Source organism: Medicago truncatula, chromosome 7, assembly GCF_003473485.1.
Source record: "Medicago truncatula cultivar Jemalong A17 chromosome 7, MtrunA17r5.0-ANR, whole genome shotgun sequence".
Classification (NCBI taxonomy): domain Eukaryota; kingdom Viridiplantae; phylum Streptophyta; class Magnoliopsida; order Fabales; family Fabaceae; genus Medicago; species Medicago truncatula.
This window is the reverse complement of record NC_053048.1, coordinates 35,183,219-35,203,324: the sequence shown is the minus strand read 5'-3', so window position 1 is coordinate 35,203,324 and position 20,106 is coordinate 35,183,219. Positions and strand designations below refer to the sequence as shown.

Sequence of the window (20,106 nt, the reverse complement as noted above, 5' to 3'; positions counted from 1 at the left end):
ATTTTTTCAATAAAATGTAAAATAATTAGTATCTTTATTTTTTGGTAAATTAAAATATATCCAAAACATTAAAACCAAAAAAGAAATATCTCCACACACAACAACATAAATAATCTTGCAAGTATAATTTATTTTGATGGAAATCTTTGTTTGATATCCTAACGAGTTTTTCAAAATCACGATAAATAATCGTAATGTTATAAAATATACACTCTTTTAACTTTTATGAAATCACATTGGTTCACTATTATTTTTTTGGTCAAGTAGTTTAGTGGTTAGAGCTCACACAATTTAATTGTGGAGAAGTGGGGTGTTCGAGTTCGAACCGTAACCGCTACATATAATATGCAATATTCATACCAACTGAGTTAAACTCACGGGGATGGTTCACTGTTATTTTTACAAACCCACTATAATAGCAAATATGAATTAAATAATTGAGAACCCTTTATGATTAAACTAAAAATATACATACATATCTGGGTCCCATGGGGTTGGATTTTACCAAAACAAGAAAAAAGATGAGGTTTGAAAAATGTATAAACCATAAAATAGTTTCTTAAAATGGTGGGGCTGAATGAAACTAAAGGCATAATAGGTGGTTGAATAAGGAAAGGTTAGTCTGTGTCTGCTATGCAGTTCTTTTCTCTCTTTTTGGGTGCTTCCTTTATCCCCATCTCTTATTAATTGCTTCTCTTCTTCCCTTTTCTAGTCACAACCTCAGATTTTTGCCAATTTGAGTGTGTAAATCACAAAACCCTTCTCAACAACTACTTGAGTAGTTTCTTTTCTTCTTTTGCTGCTGGTAGGTAAGAATCAACCAATCATTTTTCTTTTCCTAAATAAGAAACAAATGAAAATAATTTCATTTGTATTTAGATCCATAACTTATTGTCAAATATATTTATTTATTATTGCTGCTATTTTGTGTTCTTGATTTCGTTTTTTATCCTCCATATTATAGTTTAAGTATTAAATAAATGATAAATGATTTTGGTTTCAAATGGTTGTTGACTTTTGATTCTTAATTATCTTTTGATGTTTTTCATCTTTGATTGGGTAAAATAAAAATCAATTCTACACTATGTAATGAACTAGTTCATGTTTATTGATTTTAAAAGCATTAATTTTCTAATTAATTTCATAGTTTTTTTTCCTTTTCTTCTGTAGTGATGATTTTTCTTCTGTGATTTTGTTAGAGAAATTAATCAAAATGGTGAGAGGAAAGACACAAATGAAGCGTATAGAGAATGCTACAAGCAGACAAGTGACATTCTCAAAGAGGCGTAATGGTTTGTTGAAGAAAGCATTTGAGCTATCTGTTCTCTGTGATGCTGAAGTTGCTCTTATCATCTTCTCTCCAAGAGGAAAACTTTATGAATTTTCAAGCTCCTGGTAAGTAAATTAATTGTACCCTAAATTTTTATTTTATTATTTTCTCTGTTACAAATTAATTGTTTTTATTTTATTTTATATATTATTATTGCATCTTAACTATAGCATATGCTATAGATCCCTCTTCATGCTATATCATTTGTTTTAAGAGAATAATTTCATGCACACTTTTGCACCATATGTGTATATATATATATATAGTTGGGAGAATAGAGAGATCAAGTGTATAATATATTCAAGATTTTCATCATAATTAATTAACCACATTGGTTGATTTGATAGGAAGTAAAGAGTTTATATGATGTTATGATTTTTCACCTTTTTCTGTAACCTCAAAAGTACAGTGGGGTGTGTAGATCATATCAGCTAAATATATTCTGTAAAATCTTGATTACTTTAAGAAGGATAATGCAAGTTTACCCTAGCCATAAACTATAAAAGTATGTGATATCATTATATTTTTAATGTTTTTAGAATTGATACGATATTCTAATTAAAGTCGTATTAGTTACATTTAACTATGCTACGCAATATCAATGATATTGACATTCGATAATTTGAAATCGTAACTTTAATATTAGATATGTCTCAAGTAGTTCGATTAATGAACTAAATGAGACTAAAGAAATTTTAGTTAGAAAATACGAAGATCAAACTCTGAAAACTAATATAACTACGTACTTTATAACATGTTATTTAATTAGTGTTTAAAGTACTATTTGTATATATTTAATTATAATAATAGGAAATATCTAATATCAATATGAGTGTACGATGTGAGAGTGGTGCAGCCTTGACTACTTTCAAAACAAGATCAAAAGCATAACTATCTATATATGTTTGGTTTATAAACCAGTGATTCATTAAACCGAATATTCAATTCAAACCAACTAAATTTGTTCCTTTTTTCTTCTTCCTCATATATATGTTTGGTTTATAAACCGAACCAAACTAAACCAAACCAATTTCAATCGGTTTGGATATAATTAAGTTTCACATATCATTCAAAACTTAACACATGAGACCTAAACCAAACAATTATATTTTATTATTAAGTTCACATTATATTGGTAGTTTTGTCTTGTGTTCATATATTTTTTAATCATTATATATTACTTTTTTTCATTGTAGCTTATGTACATGTTTTAATAGTATAAAATTATAGTGTTTCAAAAAGTTATTATGTTTTTAAAAATATCAATTTGATTAAACTGAGTTTAACCTCTTATTATCATGCGTGTGTCTAATTTGGACCTCTTATAAGTGATCAAATGTAAACCTTTACTACTTTTAGTAAAAAATACATTTTATAATATTAAAAACGATGAATAAAAATAATATTTAAATTTCCCTAAAAATAATGTTTAATTTATTAAATTTACTTAAGTAAATTAGATAGTCCACCTTTGGGTCGGTTCCATATTAGATAGTCCTATTTACTACCAAATCAACCCATTCTTCATCGATTTGGTTCGAGTTTCCTCACAAAAGATCATAAAATTCAAGTCTAAACAATTTCTTTTTATTAGTTTAGATTTATTTTCTTTCAAAAAAGTGAATTAAACTGACCTGTTACACCCTATAGATGTCATTTCTTTTTCCTCTGAGAGTAAAAACATTTTCTTTTATAAAAAAGTATGATTAAAATTGTTAAATGGGTAGTCGCTCTAGCACAATTGACGTAATCTCTTATTCAATCAATGAAGGTTGAATCAGTTGGTAAGAAGTTGACTCATATACAAGATCAGGAGTTCAACTCCCGCTGCCAATGTGAAAACTTATTTGAGGAATGTTTGCATGTGTTCTTTAAGCCTTGAGGTCTGACACAACCTTGATGAGTCTCCCTCAAAAACTCAACTCACCTAAACTTTTCATTGAAAAAAAAACTCTTATTCAAAAGAGAAAAAAAAGTACATAGAGATCTCCTAATGTTTAATGGGTAAGAATAAGTGTAATGAATATGATTCAATACTTGAAGCATAGCACGACACTATTTTGCTTTTATAAGCAAACAATTTTGTTAATGTGACATCCTACTTAATATTTAACCGAGTGATTAGCTAATGGTTCTCAATTGTGTTTCCCTTTGTGTTTTAAACGACTATATCGAGTAAGGAACTTTGCTCCTCAACGAGTGTTAAGTACAAAGTTGGGCTTTTCTGTTTTTTATTTGACTAACGTTCCTTCGACTAAAAGGAAATCGATTGACTCTAAGTTTAGTTGCTTTCCATTCTCAGCTAACGACTTATTTATAATTGTAACCACATCTTAATCTAAAGTGTTAAGACATTTGACATATTTGTCCTCTCACTTATTTATTACTCAACACTCACTTTTCCATCCAATATTTCAATGTGGAATTTCTAACTCACACTTTCTACACATAATCAATAATTTCCCACTCAAGTGTGATTTCATATATTGCTCCCTCTTAAGGAGAAGCTTTTTCAATCAACATACATTTGCACCAACGTTGTCGACATGCTAGTTGACCAATATTTTCAAGAAGGCTTTGGACATAAGGAGTCGGTTCCTTTAGTAACCACCATTGAATTTGATACCACTGTTGGATCATGGGGGATGCTTGGGAGATCATTCTCATTAGACCAAGAAGAGCCACACATCAAGCTAGTTGGACAACACAACTTAACCTAGAACCTTAAGGCACTGAGTTTACGAGTCTTCAAATTATATGTTTCTCAACCTTTGTTTTTCCAAGTAATGTGGACCTCTAACTCACGCTTGAGGGGGAGATTATTGTGTAGCATAGTAAGTTGGAAGTTCCACATTGGATGAAAAATTAGTGTTAAGTGAGGGGACCCATACAATGCCTTGAGGTTTTGGGTTAAGAGATGTGATGTCCAACCTCATTTGTGTGCTCTCTCTTTGTCTAATGTAGATGATCCTCTGAACTTCCCTCATGACAAAATAGTGGTATTAGAGCTGATAGTTACGAAAAGGATCAACTCCTTGTGTTGAAAGTCATCATAACAACGATGCCCAAGGGGTGTGTCCTATTGATACAACTGCAACGGATGTGCAAATGTATGTGGATGAAAAAGCTTTCCGCTTGAGGGAGAGCATAACCAAATGAGAGGAATAAACTCACATTTTAGGGGAGATTGTTGCGTGAGTTAGAAGTCGCACATTGGACAAAAAAGTGACTGTTGGACAATATATTAATGAAAGGATCCATAAACCCAATGCCTTAAGATTTTAAGTAAACATGTGTTTTTCAACTAACTTGTATGGACAACATCACCAAGCTTGCTCAGCAATAAATCAAATTGAAGAACTTAAATTTAGTTGTTGAAACTCTTGAGTCAATTATCTTGAGATCCCTCCACCAAATGGATGACTATGTAGAGAACGATGAGCATATTGTTTCAGTGCCTTGGAAAAAAAAAAAAAAAGAGAATTAAATTTAGATGACAACAAATCAGACCAACAAACTTCTTCGGCCACAATAAATCTCCATTTCCACTTTGCTTAAATTTTCGTATTGATCATCTCAACATTTTCCCCCTAAACACATTTTATTTTATAATAAACAATGGAAACATCAAGATTCACACCTAGCAAGTTATTTGTTTCACTAGTTTTTATGGTAGAGTTAGTGTAAATGGGGTATTCCTACAAGATGAAAAAAATACACTAAATCAATAACACATAAAGAGAAGGTACCCTGGCTAATTTATGCATAGCCACTCCATATGATCTACACACAAATCATAAAATAGATATACCGCTTATGCACTACCAACCACCTTATTATGAAAAATAACTCCACTTCTTAGACACCACAAAACCCACACAACTATATGCCAAATCAAAGTCAATCCCTTTTTACTGCCTATCCTTGACCCTAAAAGAACAAAATCTAGAGAGGAAAATATAAATATATATATATATATATATATATATATTGATAGGTCTGGTGACGATCGATGAATCTGAGTGGTTGATTATGGTGCTCCGGTGTGAAGGAAGTTTGTGTAACATTCCAAACTGTTTTCAGGATTGCCGACTGACCCCACAAACCAACACGAGTCTTTTCAGCGTGTTTTGTCCTCACTCGCACGCTTACCGGGAAACTTCCCAATAGGTCACCCATCCCAAAATTGCTCCAAGTCAAGCACGCTTAACTGTGGAGTTCTTATGGAATGAGCTACCGAAAAGAAGATGCATCTTGTTGATATAGGTAGTACCCAACAGTTCTTATAAGCCTTCCTTCAACCATGTAGTCCCATACCTACACGGCCTCAAGATCCCTCTCATTCCGATGTGATTCGATTCCTCTAGAAGTTGTTGGGAGCCGCTAATTGTTGTGCCTTGTGCACCGGCGACCACTCCATAATGAGCGGCTCCCAACAGCTTCTAGAGGAATCGAATCCCATCGGAATGAGAGGGATCCTGAGGTCGTGTAGGTATGGGACTACATGGTTGAAGGAAGACTTATAAGAATTGTTGAGTTTTACCTATATCAACAAGATGCATCTTCTTTTAGGTAGCTCATTCCATAAGAACTCCACAGTTAAGCGTGCTTGACTTGGAGCAATTTTGGGATGGGTGACCTACCGGGAAAGCGTGCGAGTGAGGACAAAACCCGCTGAAAAGACTCGTGTTGGTTTGTGGGGTCAGTCGGCAATCCTGAAAGCAGTCTGCGATGTTACAGTTTGAGTCTTCATTCTTTCTAGCTTTGGCGAAACGGAGATGGCGTCATCAACCGCTGTCGATGTAGCGTTTTGTTGTTTAGTGATCTTCGTATGAATCTCCTCTACTCGCCTCAATTTTTCGTTTTGCTGCTGGAGGAGGTGGTGGAGGATTTTGTTCAGTCGTTTGATTTCGATTTCCGTTTCGAATGGACGACATTGGTCCTGCCAGAGGAGGGAACGCCGCTTCAGGAATCACATTGTTCGTTTTCATTGGAGAAACATTGGTGTCGTTCTCATCTGGTTTCACCGGTGTGAGAATTGGAATCGAACAATTTTGCAAGGTCTGAATCGCCGATCGCACTCATGCGGTGGTGGAAGTCTTGCTCCTAGTGTTTCTCTTTCGAGTCCCGACCATAATTTCGGATACAAAGAGGTGACTATTGAACTATTACGGTGGAGGAACTTGTAACCGAAAACGGTTACGGCAGAGGGGCACGTAACTGAAAACGGTTACGGTGGAGAATCATTTGAATCACATGGAATCAATGAATGATCCCATCCGTCTAGCGCCAATTTATTGGTCCGGTGACGATCGATGAATCTAAGTGGTTGTTCATGGTGCTCCAATGTGGCGGAAGTTTGAGTCTTCACGGTGGAGCAGAAAAATGTGTTGCAGGCACATTAACACTCCAACACTCAAGTCATTATCTGAAAGAGGTGGTTGTGTTCAAAAGTGGTAAGGATGAAGTGTACCTTAACGGTGATGCCGAGTCATCCTTATATAGGCGTAGAAGGTGTTTAATGGTCTTCGTGAGATGCGGCACCATCCTAGGAGGTTGTTTGTTATGATTTTGACGGTTGAGTTTGAGTCAAGGGCTCACGTGTGGTGATCCGCACAGGGTTTCATATGCTCCCTCAATGTGTATCAAGTTTGGCTTAATATGGCTTACTTTTGTGGGCTTTTAGCCGATACGAAACATATTTGAGGAAAGAGATTATTTGACAACACTACTATGCGGGAGCCATGGGCAAATCACATTCTAGACATTGATGGTAATCTTGCATAAAACACACAAATAAATCATTTTCTCTTCATTTTCGAGACACATAGGCTGTGTTTGGTAACACAAAAAAGCTAGCTTATAGCTTGTTGGATTAGCTTATAAGCTCGTTAGAAGAAAACGTGACGTGTTTGGTAACAAGCTTTTTTCATGAGCTTATAGCGTTTTTTGAAAAGCTATATCAAGTAGCTTTTTAGCTTATAGCTGGTAGCTTTTTATATTTTCTTCCAACTTTAACCCTATTAATTTAATTAATTATTTTTTTAATTAAACAAGTACCCATGTTCATCTTTATAACCGCCCCATTTTTTCCCTTAAATAAAATGCCGTTTTTTTTAAGGAGCACTTTATATATATATATATATATATATATATATATATATATATATATATATATATATATATATATATTTTATGGAAATGCTTTATATTTTGTTATAACTAACCTGCCGTACACCACACAAAAAATAACTAGCCTATTTTTTTTAAAGGAAAAAATAACTAGTCTATTGTACGTTGTAAAATTTTATATATTCTACCTCACATTTTTGTTTCCACATTTCTCTTATTTTTGGGACTCATAAAACAGAGATCAAAATTGTTAGTGAATTTTTTTTTAGGATTAAAGGTCGAAGAATTTTTTTATGGAGACTAAAACCAAAAGTTTGAATATTTATAGGGACCAAAAACATATTTAACTATAATTAAAAATATTAAAAAATAAATACATTATAAAAAAAATGTGTGTGTCTATATGTATATTAAAAAAAAAACACGTCCTTTTATGTCATTTTATACTTATCAGCCACTTCAACAGCTAATTTTACCAAACACATTATTTTTAATAAGCAAGCTTTTCAGCTATAAGCTATCAGCTATCAGCTACCAGCTATCAGCTAGCTTTTCAGCTATCAGCTAACTTATAGCTTCTTTTTACCAAACAGAGCCATAATACAAGAGTCTACAATGTCAAGAACTACATTCCTGCGATATAGATTATCCAACATAGGAACTCATCTATTCATAAGAAGTTGCCAATAAAAGGCACAAACTTTGGATAGATCAAAGCTCTTCAACTATCTATCCAAGATAAATAGGTGATCCTCAAAAGGCAATTCTGACTAAAAAAACTTGGTCTATAAAAGTGAGTAAGACAACTTGACTTAGAAGACCTTGTTTTTAGAGCATTTTTAACATCTTTCTACCTTCAACCACCGAGAGGGACATCATGGAAAATTGAGTCAATAATAAGGGATAGAAGATCTTCTTCTCAAACAAATAAACATACCCTCCCAAACAATCAACCCCAACTCCAAAGATGAGAAACCCTAATATTCCACTACCTAAAAACAGAAAGAGACCAGATTCCCCATCTCTAATGGATTTCCCCAAAAATTCAATAAACCACTAAGAACTCAAATGAGAAAACACACACAGAAGGTAGATATCCTTCCATGGCATAGAATAATAGTGAGTAAGGTTGACCCCTTCCAAATAGGGGGAATAATATGGTTGCGAAATGATACTTTGCTTATAGGACCTCCCTTCATAAGGTTACTAGTTATTCTAATTACCACCACCTCCACTTGCTAGCAAACTCAGGTTCACAAATTTATGGTTTCTCACCACCAACCCACCCTCACTGTTAGACTTGCACAGACCCTCCAACTAAACCTAGGATTTTTTTTTTTTTTTTTAAAGAGGAGTACACTCCAAGTTCCTAAACCAATATCATCAGATCAACCCAAGTGGGTTAACCTAGAAAATTTTCTTATTGGTCGTGCTTGTGGAATTGTGTATGATGTCATAGTTAAAATCAATTTTTTCAAAGAAACCATAAAAATAAATAAATTTCTATGATGAGGAATAAATGAAAATTAGAAGTTGAGAGAATATGGTATGTTGTGTTTATGTTTTATGCTTTCTTTTTGTGAAAAGTATAATACAAGAATATATATTCAGAACAAATAATTTTATAACACCTATTCCTTTTTCTTTTTTTAAACTATAAAGAAACGTATCATATGTTTTCTTTTTCTTATTTTCTTGTATTTTCCATAATAAACTATTGTTATCCAAAATAATGTTATTTTTACTTCTATTTCTCAATAATTGTTAACAAAGAGTCTCTTTTAAATCTTGTGCTTGTGTGGAGTATAAGTCTACTAAAAATTATTCTCTTTATTTAAAAAAAAAAATTAACCTTATAGAAAAATATTGACTTTTACATTGATTGTAGTAATATTGGGTATTATGTAGCAGCATGCAGGACACAATTGAACGCTACCGTAGGAATACCAGGAGTGCTCAACCAATGCAAAGATCAGATGAACAAAATATGCAGGTAATCATTCTTTAGCACCCCTATAAATATCTTTCATTGTTCAACATTCCTATTCATCATCTAGAATTGAAATGGTATTAGAATATCAAGATATAATCATAATGTTAATTATAAGATCGAAACCGAGTTTCAAAAATAATATTAATTATAAGATCGAATACCGAGTTTTTAAAATACTAATATTAAGTTTTTAATTACGTCATCGTTAGATATTTGCAGCGGCGAAGCTAGAATTTTTTTTATGCAAGGGCCAAATATAAAGGAAGAATAAAATATTTTTAAAACAAATATATTAAATTTAAGGATAAAAATAATTTTAGTCCCATAGATTATAATTTTTTAGGTTTAGTCCTTACAAAAAATTTATTCAATTTTTGTCTCAATTTTTAAAAAATTTACTGAAAAAGCGTTTTTAATCTTGTATTTAATCTCTAACAAAAAATTAAGGACAAAAATCAAACAAAATCTTATAAACACAACTCAAAAATCGCAAGTGTTCTAAAGACTAAAAACAAATTTAATTCAAAAATTAATCAATACATGAAAAAAATAATGACAATAACTTTTACTTATATGAAATGTAAATTAAAGCATCAACAAAGGATAAAAATTGACAATAGCTATTTAAAAAATTTGTGTAAAATGCATTTCAAGAAACCAATTTTATCCATAATTGACCGTTTACTAAATAGATTAATAATGTCTTTTCCAATGTAAAATAAATAGGTTATTTGCAAGAAACTCAATGTCCATTTAATTTGTTTATGTTAATTTTCGGCAACTGAATTTGTTTGGGATAGCTCAATGTTTATTATTTGGGGTAGCCGAGTATCAATTTACACCAACTTATTAAAGATTAATATATTTTTTGGGGTAGCCAAGGCTACCCCTTGTCAATGAAGGGCTGCGCCCCTGGATATTTGGCCACATCAATGGACTGTAAACTTGATTGGTCAATTAGACTAATCAAGTGCTAGGCTCAATTATCCTCAAAAAAAAAAAAAAAAAGTGCTAGGCTCAATTAGTAAATATTTTAGTGAGGTGTAGAACTAAATAAGTATTCCCTCCGTCACCAATTTTGGTCTTTTTAATTTTTATTTTAATTTTCCAAACTTTTGGTTCTTTTAAGAAATTAAAATACAATTAATAATATTTTTCCTTTTTACCCTTACAATAATCAAAAGCATTCATTAAATGAATTTTACTTTTACTAAATGAATTAAGGGTAAAATTGTCTACACGTATAAAAATTTATTATTATTTGTGTCCAAACCTAAATGGCAAAGGATTAGGAACAAAGAGGGAGTATATTATTAAAAGCAAATAGCTGAGAGAAGTGCGTGAAACTCTCGCTTAAAGTATGAAGAAGAATCACATTGTGATGTTTTATAAAACTCTCGAACGTATAAAAAGCAGAGAGAAGAATGCAAGTAAACAATAAACCAAAGGAGTCTCTCAAAGAAAGTGGTTGTCATTCTCTCAAATATTATTCCCAAAAGTTAACCATAACCTTCTTGTTTTCAACAAAGTGCTATCAGGGTCACGTGTTGGTTTATATGGCGAACAAAAAGGAGGTCTATTAGAGGGGAGTAGATAATGTTTTTCGAATTTCAAAAGAGTTTGCTAAAGTGTCAATTAAAAATGTATGACTTTTCGGATTTGTACACAACGACGAGAACAAAAATTAAGATAGTAATTAAAACACTAAGATTCAATATTGAATTGAGAGGTTCAATTAAATTAAGCAAATCAAATATCAATAATCAAATATACAGATCACAAAACTAGACAAGCTCAAGTCAAACCTAATTGCAATAAAGCAAACTAACACTAAGGAACACAAAATATACGAATTAATGATTTGAAACTTAAGTGAAGTTAAATCGTGAGAAAATTGAATTTGAAAAGAATCTTAATTCAATAAATTAAGATCAAGTTAAGTATGAAAATTAATCATATTCAACTCACATAGCTACAAACATTAAAATTCATATACAAATCATAAATCTAAAATCTAAAAGGATAGGGAAGAGAAGAACACCAAAAAATTTATAGTAGTTCCCTCTTTCATACTCGTTTCAAGGTACGTCTACATTTCTTGATAGAATACATCTCTATCAAGGACTTCATTATTGTTGAGAATTGTTTACAAATTGTTATGATTAGAAAGAATTCCCTCGATAACCCTAATCTTCTATCCTAAGCAACCACAACACCATCAATCATCAAGTAACCCTTGAAATTGGAGATTCCCTAAGTCTTCGAAACTCAAACTCACATGCAATCATTGGAATTCTTTCACCTTGAATTCTTCTTTGTTGTGCCCGGAGCTTGGATCCCCTTGAACTTGAGAAGCCTATGGCCTGGCCTGGCATTACCTGTTTAGTAGAGAGGCCAAGGCTTAGGCTTTCTAAAAAGTCTGTTTAGTTAAAAAGGCCAGGCTCAGGCTTCTAGAAAAGCCTGTTAAGTATGATAGGCCAGCCTATTAATACCTATCTATTAAAAGATATATATTTTTTATTAAAATAATTGCATACATTAAAAATAGAAACATACTTACTTTTCTCTACCTATGAGTCCCATAATAGGCTTTGTTGTAATAGGCTTTTAAGTAGGCTTTAATGTTGTTAAAATTTGCTTGAAGTGAAATAAACTTTTTAGTAGGCTTTAAGGCATGTTTAGCCTATTTAGTAGGTCAAATGAACTATTTGATGACCTTGATGTAAGGCCAAGAAAAACGGTCTATGATAGGCCATAGGCTAGGCTCAAGCTTGGAAATTTTTTCGTAGGCCAGGCGCAAATCAAGACATTTTGATTCGACTCATGAATGATACGATTCAAAGAATCATGAACCGAATCAAATTCACATGGTCAACAAAAGCCAGGGACAGAGAGAAGGAATGATACGATTCAAACATATTTGAATCGAATCAATGACCTAGAAAAGTGATTTTGCCACACAAAAATGAACGTTTTCCCACACAAAGATAAACTTGATATACAAGACACATATGACACAACGATTACTAAGTGTTTTAACATGTTCTAGGCATTTAACTAATACTTATCAAACATTATCAAAAGAAACTAGCTAATAAACTTCATTAAAACACAAACCTAACACTAGGAGTAAATTCATCACGTCCTTATATAAGAAACCGTTATATATTCATGACAAGCAATGAAGTGGCATCCTTCCAAGTCGACTTTTAAATGGAAGAAGCTATCATAATCGGAGTATCAAAATGAAAGGCTATTCTTAAAGCACATGATGTTTTGGTAATTGTTCAAAAGGGCTATAAAGATTCATTAACTCAAGCACAAAGATATATTTTGATGGATTCAATTCAGAGACAAAAAAAAAAAAAAAAAAAAAAACTCTCTTCCTCACCTACCAAGCATTGGATGAAAATGAGCTTAAGAAAATTTCAAATACTACATTTTCTAAGGAGAGGCATGGGAGAAGCTCCAAACCTCTTCCACACGAGAAGGCATAGTAAATAAGGTATCTCTTAACTCTTAGAGGTGAATTTGAGTCTTTGCATATGATAGACTCAGGATCTATTTTTGAATATTTTTCAAGAGCTATCATATTTCAATGAATTAAAGGAATGGATAGAAGTTAGAAGATGCTATCATTATGGAGAAGATAATACACCTGTGGATCCCAAGTTTGAGCATACTGTTGTGAACCATGACAATAAAACAATTCAAGGATCATTGCAAGCTTATGACGAGAAGGTGGAGAAGAAGCAAGAGATCACTAATAAACTCAAGATACAACTAAAGGAAAAAGAAGAAAGCCAAATAACTGAGATAAGCAAGGTTGAGAACAAGGTTATGGTCGAGAATAATTTGGATGTGACAATAGTTTGGCCACTACGCTTAAAAATGTAGATTTATGTCGAGGATATAGTTGTGGAGGAGACCAACTAAATAAAAGTGAATGATGAGAAGTTTCCTAGAATGTGAAAGTAATGAAGGAAGCCAAGAAAATTAATGTTGATTTGACACTGGTGCAAGTAGTCATATATGTTGAAGAGGGGCATGTTCGTGGATCTTGATGAATTATTAGGTGACGGTTGCGAATTCGATGAAAAATCACACCAATAACAACTTGATGTGTGGAGCAAGGGATAATCAAGCAACCAAAACAAAGTGTATGGAACAATTAAATACAAGTCAAAAGTAGAAAACAACGGCTAGAAGAACACAAAGAAAAGAAGAACACAAAAGAATTTGTTGATCCAGTTCGGTCCAAATTGACCTAGTCTGGGGGAGAGAGCAACCCTCTGATTCACTATATGATGAGTAACGTTACAAAAGAGAAATCAATGGGTTACAAGAATAAGTCTCCCGCCTAATTCTACCCAAAGCCCCAATCTCTTCCTGTAACCAAGAGACTCAATCCTAATAGTGTTTCCAAAGGTGAATCAACCCACGAACCCTAGTGTTAGTTTCGAAGAGACAAACTCTATACAAACTCTAGTTTTGTTGTTACCTTTCTAAACCCTTGTTTCAGCCCCCTCTATCTCTCTCAAAGTTTAGCCTGATACATGGTCTATATTTATAGGAAAAGTATAACTCATAAATTTAGAACAAATACCACACTGAAGATACGTTTTTTTTTTCTCCTTCAGTGAAAGAATATTTGCATCAAAAATATAATATTCCCTTTCAAAATATATTTGCATCAAATCATTCTTCATACGATACAAAATTATATTTATTGTCCATAAATATATTTTCAGCACAAAATATATTTGAAGCAAATCTTTTATATTTTTAGCAACAATATTCTCCATCCATCAAATTTTGAGTCATACTACAACATTCTCCACCTTGACTCTAAATTAGTGATGATGCCAATTTAACATCGTCCACCATGCTGCTCTTTCCCTTGCTTCCCACTACACCAAGTAGCTCCACAAGTTTACACCTCTAAACCCCTTCAGCCATCGGAATATTTTCCGCCTTCTCGAAGGTCCTTGTAGTCCAACTACGCTAGGAATTTTAGGTAGTTCCACAAGCATTCACCTTAACCTCTTCAGCCATCGGAACGTCTTCCGTCTTCTCTAAGAGTCCTTGCGGTCCAACTACACCAGGAGTTTTAGGTAGTCCCACAAGCATTCACCAAAACATCTTCAACGCAGAACATCTCCCGCTTCCTTGAAGATCACCTTGCATCCAATCACCCTTGGCCTTCTTTTAGAGTAATCTCGCAAGCCGTGCTATACATTCTTCAACTTCATGAAGAAATCCCTTGCTCACCATAGAGCATAGCACCCAAGGTCCTCCATAGTCGTACCATTACCGGTGTGTTCAACTCCACCTCACGCTGAGCGTACTCTACCTCAACTAGCAAATGCGTACATCCCACTATGTCTTCAACCTTGAAACTCCACCTCAACAGGTAGATCATGAGTATTTTTGCCTCCGCCTCTCCAGACTGATCATGAGTATTCTTACCACCGCCTCTCCAGGCTGATGTTGAGTGTTTAACGTCTCTCCAGACGACCACCGCTCCACAAGGCATCAATCTCAAGGTGAGACACATCACCTTCTTCATTCTCCAAACAACACCACACCATCAGAGCACCTGCATCCCCAAGACGCACCTCAATGTTCTCCAAATCACCAATGATTTTGTTGAACTCCACAAGTAGCTCCATGATAGCCTTTGACTTTACCATCTTGAATGAGTAAAGTTGTTGCTTTAGGACTTTCCGATGAGCCAAAGACTTTGTCATATACAAATATTCGAACTTTGACCACATCGATGCCGCGGTTGTTTCCGTTGCTGCTTCTCTCAAAATTTTATCCCCGAGGCACAAGACAATGGCTCTCCTGGCCTTGTCCACCATCTCGGTCTTCTCCGTTCGTGAAAGCTTTCTCACACTTTTGTTGTATTAACACCGTTTCCATCTTTACCTTCCATAACCCAAAATCGTTATCTCCGGTAAACTTCTCAATATCCCACTTCGAACCCATGGTACTTGATTATCCTTTGACCCTTGCCCCATGGTGGGCGCCAATTGTTGTGAATTCGATGAAAAATCACACCAATAACAACTTGATATGTGGAGCAAGGGATAATCAAGCAACCAAAACAAAATGTATGGAACAATTAAATACAAGCCAAAAGTAGAAAACAACGGATAGAAGAACACAAAGAAGAGAATAACACAAAAGAATTTGTTGACCCAGTTCGGTCCAAATTGACCTAGTCTGAGGAGAGAGCAACCCTCTGATTCATTATATGATGAGTAACGTTACAAAAGAGAAATCAATGGATTACAAGAATAAATCTCCCGCCTAATTATACTCAAAGCCCCAATCTCTTCTCGTAACCAAGAGACTCAATCCTAATAGTGTTTCCAAAGGTGAATCAACCCGCAAACCCTAGTGTTTGTTCCGAAGAGACAAACTCTATACAAACCCTAGTTTTGTTGTTGCCTTTCTAAACCCTTGTTTCAACCCCTTCTATCTCTCTCAAAGTTTAGCCTGATACAAGGTCTATATTTATAGTAAAAGTATAACTCATAAATTTGGAACAAATACCACACTGAAGATACGTGTTTTTTTTCCTCCTTCGGTGAAAGAATATTTGCATCAAAAATATAATATTCCCTTTCAAAATATATTTGCATCAAATCGTTCTTCATACGATACAAAAATATATTTATTGTCCATAAATATATTTTCAGCACAAAATATATTTGAAACAAATATTTTATATTTTTAGCAACAATATTCTTCATCCATCAAATTTTGAATCATACTACAACAGTGACGATGATTCCACGACTCTGTTGAAGGACAAAGGTAATATCTTAAAGATGGAAGTCATGACTTTTACCACATCCCACGTGTGAAAAATAAAACATAGTCTGAGACAACTTTTAGAAAAAGACTATAAATATTCACATGAAATATTTTAGTTTCTATCAAATATGGAAGAAATAAGCTCATCACGAATGTATCATTGTTTAGTAATAGGATGTTCTTGTTGAATATCCAAAATAATGCTGCAAAGTGTCTCCAATTAGCTTGCTACATTAATACATCATGGATTTGACATCTTCAAGTTGGACACTTAAACTATAGAGACATAAGATTGTTATCAATGGAGAATATGGTGAGAGGACTGCCCTCTATCAACCACCCCTAATAAACTATGTGAAGGATGCTTACTTGAAAAGCAGTTCAAGGCAATATTTTTAAAGGATTCGAGCTCAAGATCCAAAATGTTGCTTGAGCTTATACATGCTAATGTATATGGGCCAAGCAAGTTAAGTTCACTAGATAAAAAACATACTTACTCATTTTCATCAAAGACTTTTCAAGAAAAAATGGTTTATCTCTTGATTCAAAAATCTTTACTACCTTCAAGAAGCTCAAAGATGGTGTGGAGAATGAAAGTGGTCGGAAGATAAAACCTATGAGGGCTCCCCGAGAAGGTGAACTTCCTTCAAAATAATTTCAAGAGTTTTGAAAAGAAATTGGTATCAAACGTCCTCTAACAATTCCATGATCCCTCGCAATAGAATAGCATGCATGGCAGAAAGAAAAATAGACCATCTTTGATATGGCTCGAAGCATGCTTAAAAGCCAGAAATCGTCGAAAGCATTTTGGACATAAGCTTTGATGTGCGTTCTTTTTCTATCTAATTGGTCTCTAACAAAAATTGCATTGGTAAAGACACTGCAAGAAGCATCAGTTGAAAGAAATCCTAGTATCTCACATTTGTAGGTCTTTAGAAGCGTAGCCTATTTTCATATTTTAGACAAGATAAAAGCCCAAAATAGACGATGAAAGTGAGTCGAGGGGCACAAGTCCTCCACTGATTATCCAAAACAAAAAGGTATCCCTCTACAAAAAAATAGAGACGACGGAACCTCTCAACACCACCTATCCACCTCGGAGTACATAAAAACAAACGACAGCAGGCAAAGTAGCTCCCTTGATTTAACCGCTCCCAAAAAAACAACCTCATCCGCCACCTGAATCTCCACACCCAGATCTTGTTCGCCCAATTTCTGAATTCACATATAAGACTATCCTTTTGGTCAGATACAAAAATTAACCTAGGAAAGACCTCACTTAGGAATAATGTGTTGGGTCACGGGGAGAGCTTGGTAGATCATCATATTGGGCTAAGAGCAACCACACAAGTGAGAGAAACACCACATCTTTATCCATAACCTTAAGGCATTAATCCTCTCACTTATATATAATTTAACACTCACTATTTCTATCCAATGAGAGACTTCTACCTCACACTTGCTACACAACAATCCTTGCCATTTTGACAATTTAAGACACAAACACTTGTTTTGCCGTTGCCGCTGCATCAACGAAGCACGTTGCATGACCACTATTGTGAAGAAGACTTTCAACTCAAGAAGATGGTTGAACCCTTCATCGAACCATCGGTTTTATTACCACTGTTGGGTCATGAGGAGAACCCGGAGTATAATCATATTGTGCAAAGAGATACCACATAAGTGATAGACACTTGTGTGGTTGCTCTTGGTCCAGTAAAATGATCCTTCGGGCTCCTCTCATGACCCGCAACATAATGGTGTTTTGTGAGCTTGGTTTCATACATTATATCATTTTCAATTCCTAATTTTCTATAGTATTATTCTAATAAATAACTCTCTCCTTGATACACCTGATCAATGCCATGTTGATCACTTAACATCCGAAAGTCACTCATTTGATATATTTTAGAGTTTTTGCATTGAAGTTTCTATTATTTCCCTGAAACAAAAAGTGACCAACATAAATTGCAATAATTTGGATTTGGAATATCATTTTCATTTTCACACTTTTCATTTCAATTTGGTTTATTGGTATTCCATTGATCTCTCTTATGACAGACATTTATTAGAATATCTTAAAGCTGAATGAATTTGCTTAATATTTGGCAGAATTTGAAGCATGAAACAGCAAGTTTGATGAAGAAAATTGAGCTTCTTGAAGCTTCGAAACGGTTCAACATCTTGAATTTCTATTCATCTTCACAAACGGTTTATAAATATATTCATCACAATAATAAAAAAAAAAAATTGTATGTGTACTATTCATCCTTCAGGAAACTCATGGGAGAAGGTTTGGGGTCATGCTCTTTGGATGAACTACAACAGATAGAACAGCAGTTGGAAAAGAGTGTTAGCGTTGTTCGAGCAAGAAAGGTTAGGGTTTCACAAACCTGTTGAATTTGTTAGTTACTTTTAATATTTTGAATTTAATAAATATTTGAGTCCAAACTTTATGTTTTTCAGAATCAGGCATACAAGCATCAAATTGACCAACTAAAAGAAAAGGTATGTTGTTCATATAGTTGACAAGGTGGTTCGAATTGGTAACGACGTAACTTTTGAAAATATCCCTAACCTGATAACAATTTACGAAGTACACTATTTCCTTTCTCCACTTCCTTTTCCATTCTCTTCGAGTTTATATGCATTTGGATTTTTTCTGTGTTGAAGGAATATACGTGAACTCAGTTTATATATACATACGTATGTGAAACAAGTTCACAAATATACTATAAACTGGATGAATTGTACATGAAATGAGTTCACGTATGCATATGCAGACTAATTTTGCTTAAACATACGTGAACTCAGTTTCCGTATACATATGTGCAAACTAATATTGTTTAAACATAAATGAACTCAGTTTCCGTATACGAATGTACGTATGTGAAACAAATTCATAGATATACTATAAACTGGATGAATTGTACGTCATGGATTCATGTATACATATGCAAACTAACTGCTTACACACGTGAACTCAATTTCCGCATGCGTACATAAACTGTTTCACAGATGTACTGAAATTTTGTGCTATGATTCTGAATGTTTTGTGACTAGTTTTTCTTTCATACTTTTGTGCTATAAAAATACCTAATGTGGTTGATGTGTTTCTTTTCTTCTTATTTTTTTTATTGTAATGAAGGTAAAATTAAGGTCTTTTTTTCTAAGATTTTACAACATTGAAGAGATGATGCTGATTACTTCTATGTTTTGAATACAACTCAGGAAAAAAACCTAGTTGCTGAAAATGCCAGGCTCTCTAAGCAGGTGAAAAGAAACTATTGTTACTATTTTCTAGAATTTGTTTTGCTTGTTATTTTAGAAATTCTTTAATTAGTTTGAAAATCTAATACTAACAAAAAGTCCCATGCAAAATGGTGTGCAGCCCCCGCAGCCGCAGCCGCAGCCAACAACAAAGGATCATCAAAGAGAAGATCAACAACCCTATGCTGAAAGCAGTCCAAGCTCAGATGTAGTGACTGAATTGTTCATTGGACTTCACAGGTCTAGTTGAAGATAATCAAACTAATTATGTAGTGTTTGTTTGGTTTTACATTCCAATGCATTTAAATGAACATTTTGCAACTAAGCAACAAAATCCTTCCTTTATTGCATTGGAATTTGTCCTATATTTTTTATAAATAGAACAACATATCCTTAATCCCTTGCTTATTATATGTATGCAAGTATAAAGTAAGGGGGAAAAGCCCAAATGTCTCTAATGTATAACTTTTATGTTGATCAATGTTATGCACCGGATATATATTGGCATAATTGTAGTCTATATATCACTCTAATACTCTCTCCACTCCTATTTATA

General features: G+C 33.7%; 1 protein-coding gene across 7 annotated transcripts; it reads left to right on the top strand.

Annotated features, from left to right (window-relative positions):
- Positions 1 to 512: 512 nt before the first annotated feature.
- On the top strand, positions 513 to 20,070 carry LOC11432102 (MADS-box protein SOC1). Of its 7 annotated transcripts, none has more exons than XM_024769868.2 (9): positions 513 to 616; positions 713 to 805; positions 1,200 to 1,395; positions 9,371 to 9,455; positions 18,393 to 18,454; positions 18,557 to 18,656; positions 18,747 to 18,788; positions 19,512 to 19,553; positions 19,672 to 20,070. In XM_024769868.2, the coding sequence occupies exons 3-9, from the start codon at positions 1,214 to 1,216 to the stop codon at positions 19,798 to 19,800; spliced, it is 642 nt and encodes a 213-aa protein (XP_024625636.1). In that variant the 5' UTR covers positions 513 to 616; positions 713 to 805; positions 1,200 to 1,213; the 3' UTR covers positions 19,801 to 20,070. The 7 variants fall into 7 exon arrangements, with proteins under 7 accessions (XP_024625636.1, XP_024625634.1, XP_003623808.2 ...); XM_024769866.2 differs by having other exon boundaries at positions 713 to 809; XM_003623760.4 differs by lacking the exon at positions 713 to 805 and having other exon boundaries at positions 533 to 616; positions 9,374 to 9,455.
- The last annotated feature ends 36 nt before the right edge of the window (positions 20,071 to 20,106 follow it).